General features: G+C 34.5%; 1 protein-coding gene across 2 annotated transcripts in view; it reads left to right on the top strand.

Moving 5' to 3' along the window:
- The window catches only part of LOC110455564 (active breakpoint cluster region-related protein-like), a 44,079-nt gene extending 32,078 nt beyond the window's left edge, over window positions 1-12,001 (top strand). For both annotated transcript variants that reach the window (XM_021505748.1, XM_021505749.1), the window contains exons 9-24: window positions 806-933; window positions 1,615-1,682; window positions 2,167-2,276; window positions 3,050-3,118; window positions 3,300-3,471; window positions 3,930-3,991; window positions 4,402-4,444; window positions 5,042-5,110; window positions 5,607-5,809; window positions 6,645-6,701; window positions 7,049-7,158; window positions 7,994-8,055; window positions 8,554-8,631; window positions 8,862-8,996; window positions 10,271-10,376; window positions 10,913-12,001. In XM_021505748.1, coding sequence (XP_021361423.1) covers window positions 806-933; window positions 1,615-1,682; window positions 2,167-2,276; window positions 3,050-3,118; window positions 3,300-3,471; window positions 3,930-3,991; window positions 4,402-4,444; window positions 5,042-5,110; window positions 5,607-5,809; window positions 6,645-6,701; window positions 7,049-7,158; window positions 7,994-8,055; window positions 8,554-8,631; window positions 8,862-8,996; window positions 10,271-10,376; window positions 10,913-11,138 — 1,698 coding nt within the window. In that variant the 3' untranslated portion in view covers window positions 11,139-12,001. The remainder of the gene's footprint in view (window positions 1-805; window positions 934-1,614; window positions 1,683-2,166; window positions 2,277-3,049; window positions 3,119-3,299; window positions 3,472-3,929; window positions 3,992-4,401; window positions 4,445-5,041; window positions 5,111-5,606; window positions 5,810-6,644; window positions 6,702-7,048; window positions 7,159-7,993; window positions 8,056-8,553; window positions 8,632-8,861; window positions 8,997-10,270; window positions 10,377-10,912) is intronic.
- Window positions 12,002-12,087: the final 86 nt, after the last annotated feature.

Here is a 12,087-nt window from a genome sequence, read left to right as displayed (position 1 = left end):
CTATATATCATCTAATACCAGCTATATATCATCTAATACCAGCTATATATCATCTGATATCATCTATATATCATCTAATACCATCTATATATCATCAGTTTGGCAGAATACAGGTATAATTACATAGTATTAGTGAAAAGTATAGGTATGTTCTGCCATACAAGTGAAATATGTACGGTAACAAAATTCGTTAACATTTTAGAAGTATACTTACAATGACAAATTGTTAATGCATCATAATAATTTTTCATGTACTATTGAATAAATAAATGTCACAAGATTTGTTTATAAAATGTTATAAATTATGTAGTTTAGTAAATATCTTCATGAATATATCAAAGACTTACCAAAACAACCACTTATTCAAATTTAGATCTGGGTCTCAGGGTGAAAGTTATCAGTTTTATCTTGTTGATAGAATCAGATATCTCGCTTGTGAAACTGTAATAAATAGAAAATAGTACAAAGAAGCACTGTCAATAAGAAAGTAGTGTTTGTTGTTCAAAATCAAAAGGTCATTTTCAGTATATAAGACAACAAATTCGATTTAGTCTTTGAATGTTAAGTTATGTTATGAGGTAAGGACTGAGAGTGATGTTTTTGGGCCTACGGTTTGCGGAAAGATTGCGAATGATATATTGTTAGAAACCCAATGAGAAATACATATTTATGAATATGTAGGGGTGAATGAATTAATGAAGCTACTTATAATTATTATGGGCCCAAAATAAATCATAAACTATTCTCTTGGCCTTCCCCTGTGTTGTTTTACATTTAACTGATAGACTGATTAATTGCATTGCAGTCTGAAGACAAGCGCCATCTAGTGAAGAGTGGGTTTGTGGTGGAGATCGAGGGTAGGTCCCGTAAGCTGCGCTTCCTGTTCCTATTTAGTGATGTCCTCGTCTGTACCAAGCACAAGATCAGTGGAAGGTAAGTGGAATGTACCTGCGTGTGTTTTCGAATGACAGCTTTGTGAAATTAGCTTTTAAATGGAAAGAACAAAGGAGATTAAACCAACACTTTTACCTTAAACTTGTCCAATTAATATAATTTTACGAATCACTCTTGAGGGGAAGGGGAAGCACACCATCCCTTGAAGTAGACAGATTCTTGTGCAATTCCAATGAATTCTAACATGAATACTTAAATATATACAGAATCTACACTAGTCGTGCATAAATGTATTCAAAAGGAGCATTGACAACAAAGCAGAATGTTTTGTTTATGATAAATCAATCCAGACATGTTGCGTTGGTATTGAGCCAAAACATTTGTCAGGTGATCATGTCTGGAATAAATTCATCATGTAAGGAGGTTCATGCTCCTTTGGAACGCATTGATCATATAAGAAATAAATGATCGATTAGAAGAATTGTTGTGTACTATGTATTTAAATTGATACCCTGTGTCATATCACCGTATACCACTTGTTTGGCCTAGTACACGTCATGGTTCAGTATGTGGAGTGTATCTTTGTAACGTCTGTTTGACTAGATTCTGCTGTGGCTTGAATTTCACTAAAACATCATAGACATTATACAAGAATTAAAATCAAAAAGATCTATACATAAAGGAAAAATCAAAGTTAAAATTCAATGGTATATTTTCCAGACATAAGGTGCGTTCATTTGAGTGCAAGTGGTTCGTGCCCATGTTCCAGATGTCAATGGCACCGAAGGGTAAGATTTACGATTTTAAAAACAAGTTGTTGATAGCTTAAATTTTTCTAATAATTCTTAAACTTTTGTGAGATGACCTTCTTGAATCCATTTATGTACAGTGTACAAAACTATTAAATCTGTACTGCTGAGTCGGCTTGGAAGGCATTATAATAAGTTGACTGTTACAATAAATATGTTTACAGCATACCTCTTGTGAGATCGTTATTTTTTTTGGTAACTGAAGAAGTTTTAGTCCTTCTCGAAAGATTCAGTGACAGTAAACAATGGCTACCTATCATTATCAGAGTAAAGAAGTTGACAATCTAGCATAGTTGCTAAAAGGAAGTATTTGTGAAATTTGATTCTATGAATGTATGTGTGTTGATTCCTGTTCAGAACAAACATTATATGAACAACTTACCATGGCAACAGATCCTGTGTCTATATCTAGGTCATTGAGGATTGTTACTTTACCTGTCGCTCTTAACAATTCCTTCCTAAGGTGATAAAGTTTACGACTGTAAGGAAGACATTGATGCTATGAAGAAGAAGATTGTCAGTCTGAAGGCGGAGCTAAGGTCAGAGATGAGGAATGCCGAACCTAACAAAGATGTAAGCATGGATATAGTACCAATTTTTCAAATGCTGTATCTAGTGTACTATATGAGTTTGTGAATGGAGCAATAACAGCTGTACTTATACAGTTTAATGGTGTCTGTGTAACTTTGAATTTATGATCAACTGTTGTTTCAAATTCATCCAGTAATATCTCTTTCACAAACAAACAATTTATAGTACTCACAATATGTGTGTGTGTATCTGTCAGTGGGACCATAGTTAAAGGTGCTGTGATTGAAATTAGACACTTACATGTAACATACACTGAGAAAATATATAGGATTTCTGTTTAAAATTAATTCAAAAGAGTGGTACAGTTTTAAATTATTCTGGTGTATCAGAAACAGGTATATACTAGATTAGGTCAATGATACCGGACCTCTGATTGGCCAAACATGGTCAAGTGGGAGTCAGTATTTTAGTACAGTATATATATATATATATATATATATATATAGAAATTTAGAGTAACTTTCTTCTAATAACGTCACTTAAATTGTTATATGAATGCTCAGATACACTCTATTTTCATGATGATTATTTTTGTGGTCAACCTCGTTTAGTAATAAAAAAACCTGCATACTTTCATAATACAAATAAGGACTTTTTAATTTTGATAAATGTGTGGTTATATTGACCTGAAAAGATGCATAATCTTTATACTTTGTTTCAGTTAATATACCATTCCAGGTCTGTATAATTGCATATTCACCTAAAAAAGTCAGTAATTGATAAATACTGAATGCTTCTTTATCAATATTTAACAGAGATGGTCCATAGCAGGCAAAGTCCAGCAGAGGTCCATAGATAAACTACGTAAGAAAATTGAAGAGCAGGTAAGAAACATCAGAAATAAATATTTAAATCTACAGATATCGTTGTATATTTTTTGTAATTTTTTAATTTGCTGTAAACTCATTCTTATTTTGAAATGGGAGTTACACTATTAATCGAGGTGGTATTTCTGCCATTATCGTGAATTACTGACCTTTGTTTTGTATTTTATTTAACCACCAGGAGGCATCACTAGTCCTGGCATCACCACACATGCCCATCACATTTTCATCTAAGGGAGATAACAAGTACATAATTCTGCTGTCCAATGATTTTGAGCGTGAGGAGTGGAGGGATGCTATTGATAACCAGTTGAAGCACCATTCCCCACAGGGTCAGCCAAGTCCGCCACATAGTAAGTCAGGGTCCCTTATCCTCAATAGTGTAATACCCTCTAGGATGTACATCTAGTAGCTACTTAATTACTCTCCGTCTATCCCACCTAATAGAACAGTCTCCAATAAATTTTCCACTCGCCGTAAACAAATTCTCAAGATGGTGAGTAGCACAATGGATAGTGCTCTAGCCTTTCACCAAGATGTGTAGCGTAACCTGCCTGACCACAATGGTTTTCTCCAGGTACTCCATATTCCTCCCACATTAGACTCCTTGCACACATCTATTTTGGCCATCAAGAATGATTTATATCATTTGAGTAACTTGTTTCATAGTTATTGAAAAAATCAGTAATTGAGGTTTATATGTTAAAACAATTCCCATATATATGGGGTAGATGATGCAGGGCACAGATATACCTAATTTCCCCACATGAATTTGTGAATGCGTGTGTTGACTGTATATTTGTATTTGTAGATGCCATCCAGAGACAGCTTAGTATCCATGACATCCAGTCAATGATCAATGACAGTAAACAGGTGAGAACCTCATGTACAAGTAGATTTTATAACCAACTGTATTTGAATAGTCTGGGATATTTTTTGCATAGACATTAAAAGTCTTTCATTGTAGTAAGAATATTGAACAATTATTTCCATAGAAGATTGCCTCCCCTGATCAAAGTACCCCATATTATATCTCTTTATTACCAAACAAGAGATAAACTGAAATCATTCTGGAATGTTTGATGAAAATGTCTTGCTGATACTGGTTCTTAAATAAATATGCTAGTAGGTGAAATCATTCCCCTGAAACTGTAAGTGATTGGGTGTATTCAAGTTTTGACTTTTAACTTCCTGATCCTTCATTCTGATGGAGCAAATGTTTCAGTATTTGATTCACTATATTGTAAGCTGGTAGTAATCAAATGTCATATTTTCTGTTTCAGTTACCACAGGTGAACAAGATTGGAAACGTTTTAATGAGGAAAGGTAAGTGTAAAAATATTAGTGAATGGTTTAAGATTAAGGATGAGTATAGATATACCATAGAAAATGTCAGTCCTGTCCATTCACTTCCCATCACGTTTCAGTGACATTGCACTAGCAACTTCATTTTTTAGCAGATTTTGATCAAACACATACAACAATCGAGAACAAGAATGCCCCAAATGAGTTTTTATTTCAGAGTTCCAAGGTCAAGGCTAAGGTCAAGGTTAAGGTCATGGTTACTGTTTATTTGTTGACCAGTTCAGTCCCATAAATACAGTGGCTGCATTTCTTAACAGATTTTGATAAAACTTTATACAAAAGGTCAGGTATAAAAAGACCTCAAATGACTTTGTATTTCAGGGTTTCTTGTTCAAGGTCATTGTTCAGAACAACATTTATTTCCACGGGAGCAGGCTAGGGGGTGGTCATGTCTTACAGACATCTACTAGTTTTCAGATGAATTGATGAATTAAGATAAAAATAAATATATATACACTTATATACATGTATCAGATTTTAAAATTAGATTCTAGATCTTCATTCTTTCTAAACTATGGAATACCTTTCAGCTCTGTATAATAACACTTCCTGTTTCAGATGAAGAGATGCTAAATGGTAACCTGAATGTAACGATTCACACTCTGGCCGGTGTGGATAAACCATGTGGTAGGTCACATTCACTGGTAAAACTGTCAACATAACATGAATACCATTTATTTACCAACATTTGTGACAAACTCACAAAGACTTGTGACAGTTTGAGGCCGGTTTATAATTTACCAGGGATTTAGGAATATGAGTGAAAGTTGCATTTACTTGTTAACAATTTTGAAAGATCAGTTTTTCTCAAAATACTATAAATGGAAAACGTTTGTACAGTCAAGTATTCACTGTTCACTGTTAAAATCCATGTTTGCCTGATGTATATCTCGCCCTCTACATATAATTACTGTATACGGTATGCTGTGTTCTAATATTCCCTGTCAGGATAAATTTGCCCTCGTTGCAGAGGGTGAAAAGGCAAAAGTTAAATGAGCAAATAACATCAGATTCTGTGTATTTTAACATTCTATCTAATCTGATCAGTAGAGCCAGACGGTGTCGGATAAGACATGTTTCCATGTATTAAATGTCAGTAATACAAGACACTTGTTAATAACAGAGATATTTTGTCAACTGGAGCTGGACTCCTACGGACACTTCTTCATGAAGGCACGTTCAACAACAAGTTCAGTGATCCATGTTGGTGATCGGTCGTGGGACGAGGACTTTGAGATTGAGCTGGACGGTTCACAGACACTACGAATCCTTTGTTACAAGAAGGATGGAGCCATGGATGAGCTGATTGGGCGCAGTGCCTTGGAGGTAAGCATTGATTAGTAATGATGACAGATTTACTATTTGTACATATTTATTGTAATCCTTTTTGTTACACGTATAAATTAACTGAATGCTGAATCGATGTTTTCTATGCTTAGAGATTGATTCCAAGAGACCAAAATCTGCTGTAAAATATTTTTGTACATTTATATATTAAATATTTCATACAAAGAGCCCATTGCAGGTTTTGTCCATGGCCTGATCCACTAATTGTAAAGTTTCAATGTACAAACATAAAATATCCGTCGTGTAGATATGTGCAGATTTACAAACGAATATTGAAATTAATATATAAATCATGACCACGTGTAGAGGGCTTCCGGATGATCATTTGAAGACAAAACAACACAAAAAATATTTGAAATTTCTTGATATTTCCCAACATTCATATTTTTGAAAATATTTCTAAGTTAACTCGTTAATAAAGCCAGGCTTTCAACAACAAGACTGAGGTGCTAGTGGCTTATTTGTTAAAATGATCCTTAAAGCAGAATCAAAATTCATAAAACTTGTATTAGTGTGTGAAATTAGTTAGTAAAATTTAAAACCTTAAATATGGTGCCCATACTAGGAAAGCACTGCTATAGGGAAATATATATATGTGAGAACATTGTGTTTCTCCTGAAATGTTTACAGCTAAACAAAGCTCTTATGATGTTTGAGACCATTTTAAAAATTAAAAGCTTTTTAAGTGCAAGATACATCATTTATAATACAACATTTATCTGGATTGTCACTTAAAAATTATGGCATTACATGTAAACGTAATCCATCAATGATTGACTTTGTATACTAACTATAAACTATTGTTGACTTTCAGTTGAGTAAAAGCTGGTTGAGCAGTACTTTTAAAGAACAGAAAATCTCCATGAATGATGTAAGTGTGCACCAAGTTTGAAAAAAACACAGACTCATAAGCAAAATGAGAAGGTTGTCAGGACAACCATTTATTCTATCTAATTCTGTTAAATTAAGTAAAGCAGTTGTGTTCATACCACATACATACATGTACTAGTAATTTAATTAGAGGCTGTGTCTTCAACAATTTGAAAGTAAAACAGTTGTGTTCATACCACATACATACATACATGTACTAGTAATTTAATTAGAGGCTGTGTCTTCAACAATTTGAATGGATTACATGTTTATCAATTAAATCTTGTCAGATTAAATTTTGTATCTTTTTTGTTTAAATTCAAATGAATTGATTGTTTTATTTCCCAGCTCACCCTGACGATTTCTGTGAGACACACTCCGACTAGTAAAACATTGAAGAGGATGCCTTCCAAGATACAGGGAGGAGTGTTTGGTGTCCGATTAAAGACCATCATAAGGTAAGAATGAGCAATACACATAAAGCTTCATCTCAATACACAGTTATCACCAAATAATTAAACTGTAACACTTGCTGATACACCTAGAGCAACAACCTTTAGTACAACTATGACCAGCATGTGACTCTTAACATCAGACAATACACCTAAAACATCAACCTTTAGTACAACTATGACCAGCATGTGACTTGTAACATCAGACAATACACCTAAAGCATCAACATTTAGTACAACTATGACCAGCATGTGACTCGTAACATCAGACAATACACCTAAAGCATCAACCTTTAGTACAACTGTGACCGGCATGTGACTCTTAACATCAGACAATACACCTAAAGCATCAACCTTTAGTACAACTATGACCAGCATGTGACTCTTAACATCAGACAATACACCTAAAACATCAACCTTTAGTACAACTATGACCAGCATGTGACTTGTAACATCAGACAATACACCTAAAGCATCAACATTTAGTACAACTATGACCAGCATGTGACTCGTAACATCAGACAATACACCTAAAGCGATGCTCTTAAATACAATTATCACACGAAGCTATTGGAACTTATAAGACTTATATATTGATACACCTAATTATTTTGTTGTAGATCATAAAATAAGACTGGCTAGTACACTGAAAGCTACACTTTTAATTCATTTAAAACATAAATATCCCAAGATTTCTAAATGTTACAGATTATAAACAGGTTGTTTATCTATCAGTGGCTCAGAACTGTATGTAGCATAGGAAAAATGAAAACTTATCGTAGAAAAATGGAAGTTCTAAACAAAATGAAATTCTTGTAATTTCCTGACCGTTGGGTTACAGTCGAGAGCACAAGACCATTCCCACCATTGTGACGACATGTTTGAAAGAGATAGAAGCCAGAGGTAAGTAGCGTAGCCTGAAGGAGGTAGTGTTGTAGAATCTAGAGGTAAGTAGCGTAGCCTGAAGGAGGTAGTGTTGTAGAATCTAGAGGTAAGTAGCGTAGCCTGAAGGAGGTAGTGTTGTAGAATCTAGAGGTAAGTAGCGTAGCCTGAAGGAGGTAGTGTTGTAGAATCTAGAGGTAAGTAGCGTAGCCTGAAGGAGGTAGTGTTGTAGAATCTAGAGGTAAGTAGCGTAGCCTGAAGGAGGTAGTGTTGTAGAATCTAGAGGTAAGTAGCGTAGCCTGAAGGAGGTAGTGTTGTGTTCTGTTCAATGAATTCAAATAGTGTTGCTCATATTCAGTGTATATCCTTTCAAAATATTTGATCAAATGGAACTTGTATGTTTCGTACATGTATGAAAAAACCCAAGAAAAGCGTTCAGGGTGGTCAACTTTCTTGTATAGAATACTCATGTTAAGGATTTGTTTATGAACACATTTATCACACTTGTTTGATTTACAGGTCTGGATGAGCTCGGAATCTACCGAGTGTCTGGAGTAACGTCAGAAATACAGAGGCTGAAAAAAACTTTTGATAAAAGTAAGTAGTAGACTTCTAACTAAAAATTGTTGGTCTAATTTACATGTACACTTTAAATGCAATAATGCCCCACTAAAGAGCCAGTGGTTAGACAACCCAAAAAATCACCCTTGGCAGGTTGTAGATTTCTCTGTCACACCCTCAAGGCGAGCATATCATCATCGCTTCTAGTGTTAAGTGTATGTATTCAATGTATGTAATAGTATTCAATGTATATAAATGGTTTACAGATATGCGTGCTGGAATAAATTTGGTCAACAGCTGTGATATCAACGCTGTAACGGGTGTACTCAAGCTGTTTTTCCGTGAGCTGCCCGAGCCACTCTTCACTGAGGCTAACTACAAAGCCTTCATTAGCACCGCTGGTAGGTCAATGGTGTACATAGAGATTCCCCATAGGTTGACAGTGCTGATAAAAATTCAAAATCATTCTGCATTTTGCATATCTAGATGGAGATTTTCAATAAATTCATTATGGATTTGAAATTTTCAAAAGACATGAAAGGAAATTTACATTAACATAATAAATAATAATAGATTGACATAATAATAGATTGACATAATAATAGATTAAAATAATAATAGATTGACATAATAATAGATTAACATAATAATAGATTGACATAATAATAGATTGACATAATAATTGATTGACATAATAATTGACATAATAATAGATTGACATAATAATAGATTGACAAAATAATTGACATAATAATAGATTGACATAATAATAGATTGTCATAATGATTGACATTATAATAGATTGACATAATAATAGATAAACATTATAATAGATTGACATAATAACAGATTGACATAAAAATAGATTCACATAATAATAGATTCACATAATAATTGATTAACATAATAAAAGATTAACACAATAACAGATTGACATAATAATAGATTGACATAATAATAGATTGACATAGATTGACATAATAATAGATTGACATAATAATAGATTGACATAATACCAGTCATCACTAGCTCCCATGTCTCATAGTTGTCTAATTAGGTATGGAAGTTCTATTCAGTACACAAGTCTCCATATTCAGTCATAGCAAAATGACATAAAGTCAGGATGTCTCGATTACAACCTCCTTTACTACAAGGTTTAAGGACATATAATGATTGGGACTAGTGTTTTAACTAGTGATAAAATACCCCAATTGTTACCCACGTTGATTAGTTGACCTTGTAAATGATGACTTTAGAAATGGTGACCTTGAACTTGATGACCTTGTAAATGATAACATTTAAATTTGTGACCTTGTAATTGATGAGCTTATAGTTGATGACCTTGGAAAACCTTGGAACTGATGACCTTGTAATTAATGACCTTGATCCTCTAATGACCTTGTAATTAATGACCTTGATCCTATAATGACCTTGTAATTAATGACCTTAATCCTATAATGACCTTGTAATTAATGACCTTGATCCTATAATGACCTTGTAATTAATGACCTTGATCCTCTAATGACCTTGTAATTAATGACTTTGATGCTCTAATGACCTTGTAATCAAAGACCTTGATCCTATAATGACCTTGTAATTAATGACCTTGATCCTATGATGACCGTGTAACACAAGATATTTTAGCTAATGACATTATTTGAATGTCTGTTTCCAGGATTAAAGGATCTGCCGTCCAAGGAGAAGTGTATGTTACAGCTGTTACATGATCTCCCTGACGAGAACTACTACACCATTGTCAGTGTCGTAGAACATCTGGTGAAGTAAGTGGTTTCTCTGTCTTTGCAGAAACTAAATGATAAACTGCCCTTAAAAACCACTCGTGTTTAATGATGTCATCACAGATGTGAGACTTTTATTTCCAGATAATAATATAACAGTGTAAGTCCTACAGGAATATAATTTCACTCGAATATGATGCATGAGATTTGAATTCCATAAATTCAACAACTATAACTATGTAACACTGATCCAGGAAACCAATATACATGGTAGGGAGTAAGTGTCATTTTCTCCTATTTGTGGTTGACACCACTTTTATAGCCAATGTAATTGAGGTGTACAAAATAACCTATACATGTACTGGAATACCACTTATTAAATCAAGGTGCCATGCTACCAAATGCAGTATGAAGCATCTGACATTACCTAGCTACCAGGGTAGTAACCTACCGAGGTGTCAAACAATCTGTGTTACTTACTGAGGAATGACACGGCCCACATTACTTAATGAGGCATGAAAATCCTAGTCAATTACAGTGCCGAGTGTTACATTACACAGTCATATGTTATGTTACAGAGTGGTCCAGTGTGAGTCTGAGAACAAGATGTCCATCAGTAACCTAGCGACAGTGTTTGGCCCCACCCTCCTACAGCCTGCGGTCAAAGATTCCAAACTTAGTCCCGCCCAGATCATGATGCAGGGAGCCCAGGATGTGTTTTCTCAGGCCGAGGTCCTTTCCTTCTTCCTCAACTTGTGTTTTAGTGGACGCAGTATCCGTCGGTCATCTGCACACCTGATTTAATCCACCAGAAATTATCTGTCATTTTACAAAGGTCATCCAGAGGTTAAAACTATAGTGTTATAGATACAGTGACCTTGCCATAGGTCCTCACCATCTATAAACATATCCAACCAGAGGACCAAAGGTGTCACCAGAGGTAACACGCATATTTACCGGCATACTGTATCTCATGCATGGTGCAATATGTAATGCTGTCCATGTAACAGTAGGTGAACACAGATTGTCCAGATGTGATTCCCCATATTGGACTGATCTGTGTACAGAATATAGGTAGCAGGTGTTACTAAATACAGAAGGTTTGTGCCTACTCAGATCCATACATAACATCACTTTCTTCGATTCCTGTGGTTTAAAGAACATCTTTAGATTTTAAAGTTACCTAAATGCCTAGAGATCAGGAAGGCAGTACTTCGCTACCAGGATTTCTAACTGATGTCGAACAGAAATGGAAGACAGAAGAAAACTATGACTTGTCCCGACAAACACAGGTTCTGTGACAATGCTATCAATTACTGTAAACAAGTGCTTTCATCTATACCAGTTGCATAATATAATTTATTAGGTGAATATGACGTTATTTTAAGGTTATATGTTTTAACCTATAAAATGTCTTGAATGGCATTGTTATTTTAAGTGAGTGACATACCAGCGTTTAATTTATCATTTTACGATTGAAACCGTAAGCACCATTGATACGATATCAAGAAACTCCCAGTCATATTAAAGGAGACATAGGTTTGAGAGAAGTACTTTAATTTTACTTCATTTTGGAATGTAAGATGTTCACAGGACCCTATTCCGTCTTTTCGTATTGCAGAGTTATCTGCTCTTGTGAGCGGGTATTGATTGTTAAGTCATTTGTTTGTGAGAATAACATCATCAATGTTTGAGAAAACGACGTAATTTTCTCACACAAACCAATGACGTAACAATCAATACCTGCTCACAA

Source organism: Mizuhopecten yessoensis, unplaced genomic scaffold (assembly GCF_002113885.1).
Source record: "Mizuhopecten yessoensis strain PY_sf001 unplaced genomic scaffold, ASM211388v2 scaffold8299, whole genome shotgun sequence".
Lineage (NCBI taxonomy): Eukaryota > Metazoa > Mollusca > Bivalvia > Pectinida > Pectinidae > Mizuhopecten > Mizuhopecten yessoensis.
Note: the sequence above shows the minus strand (reverse complement) of the source record. Positions and strands in the feature narration are given on the sequence as shown.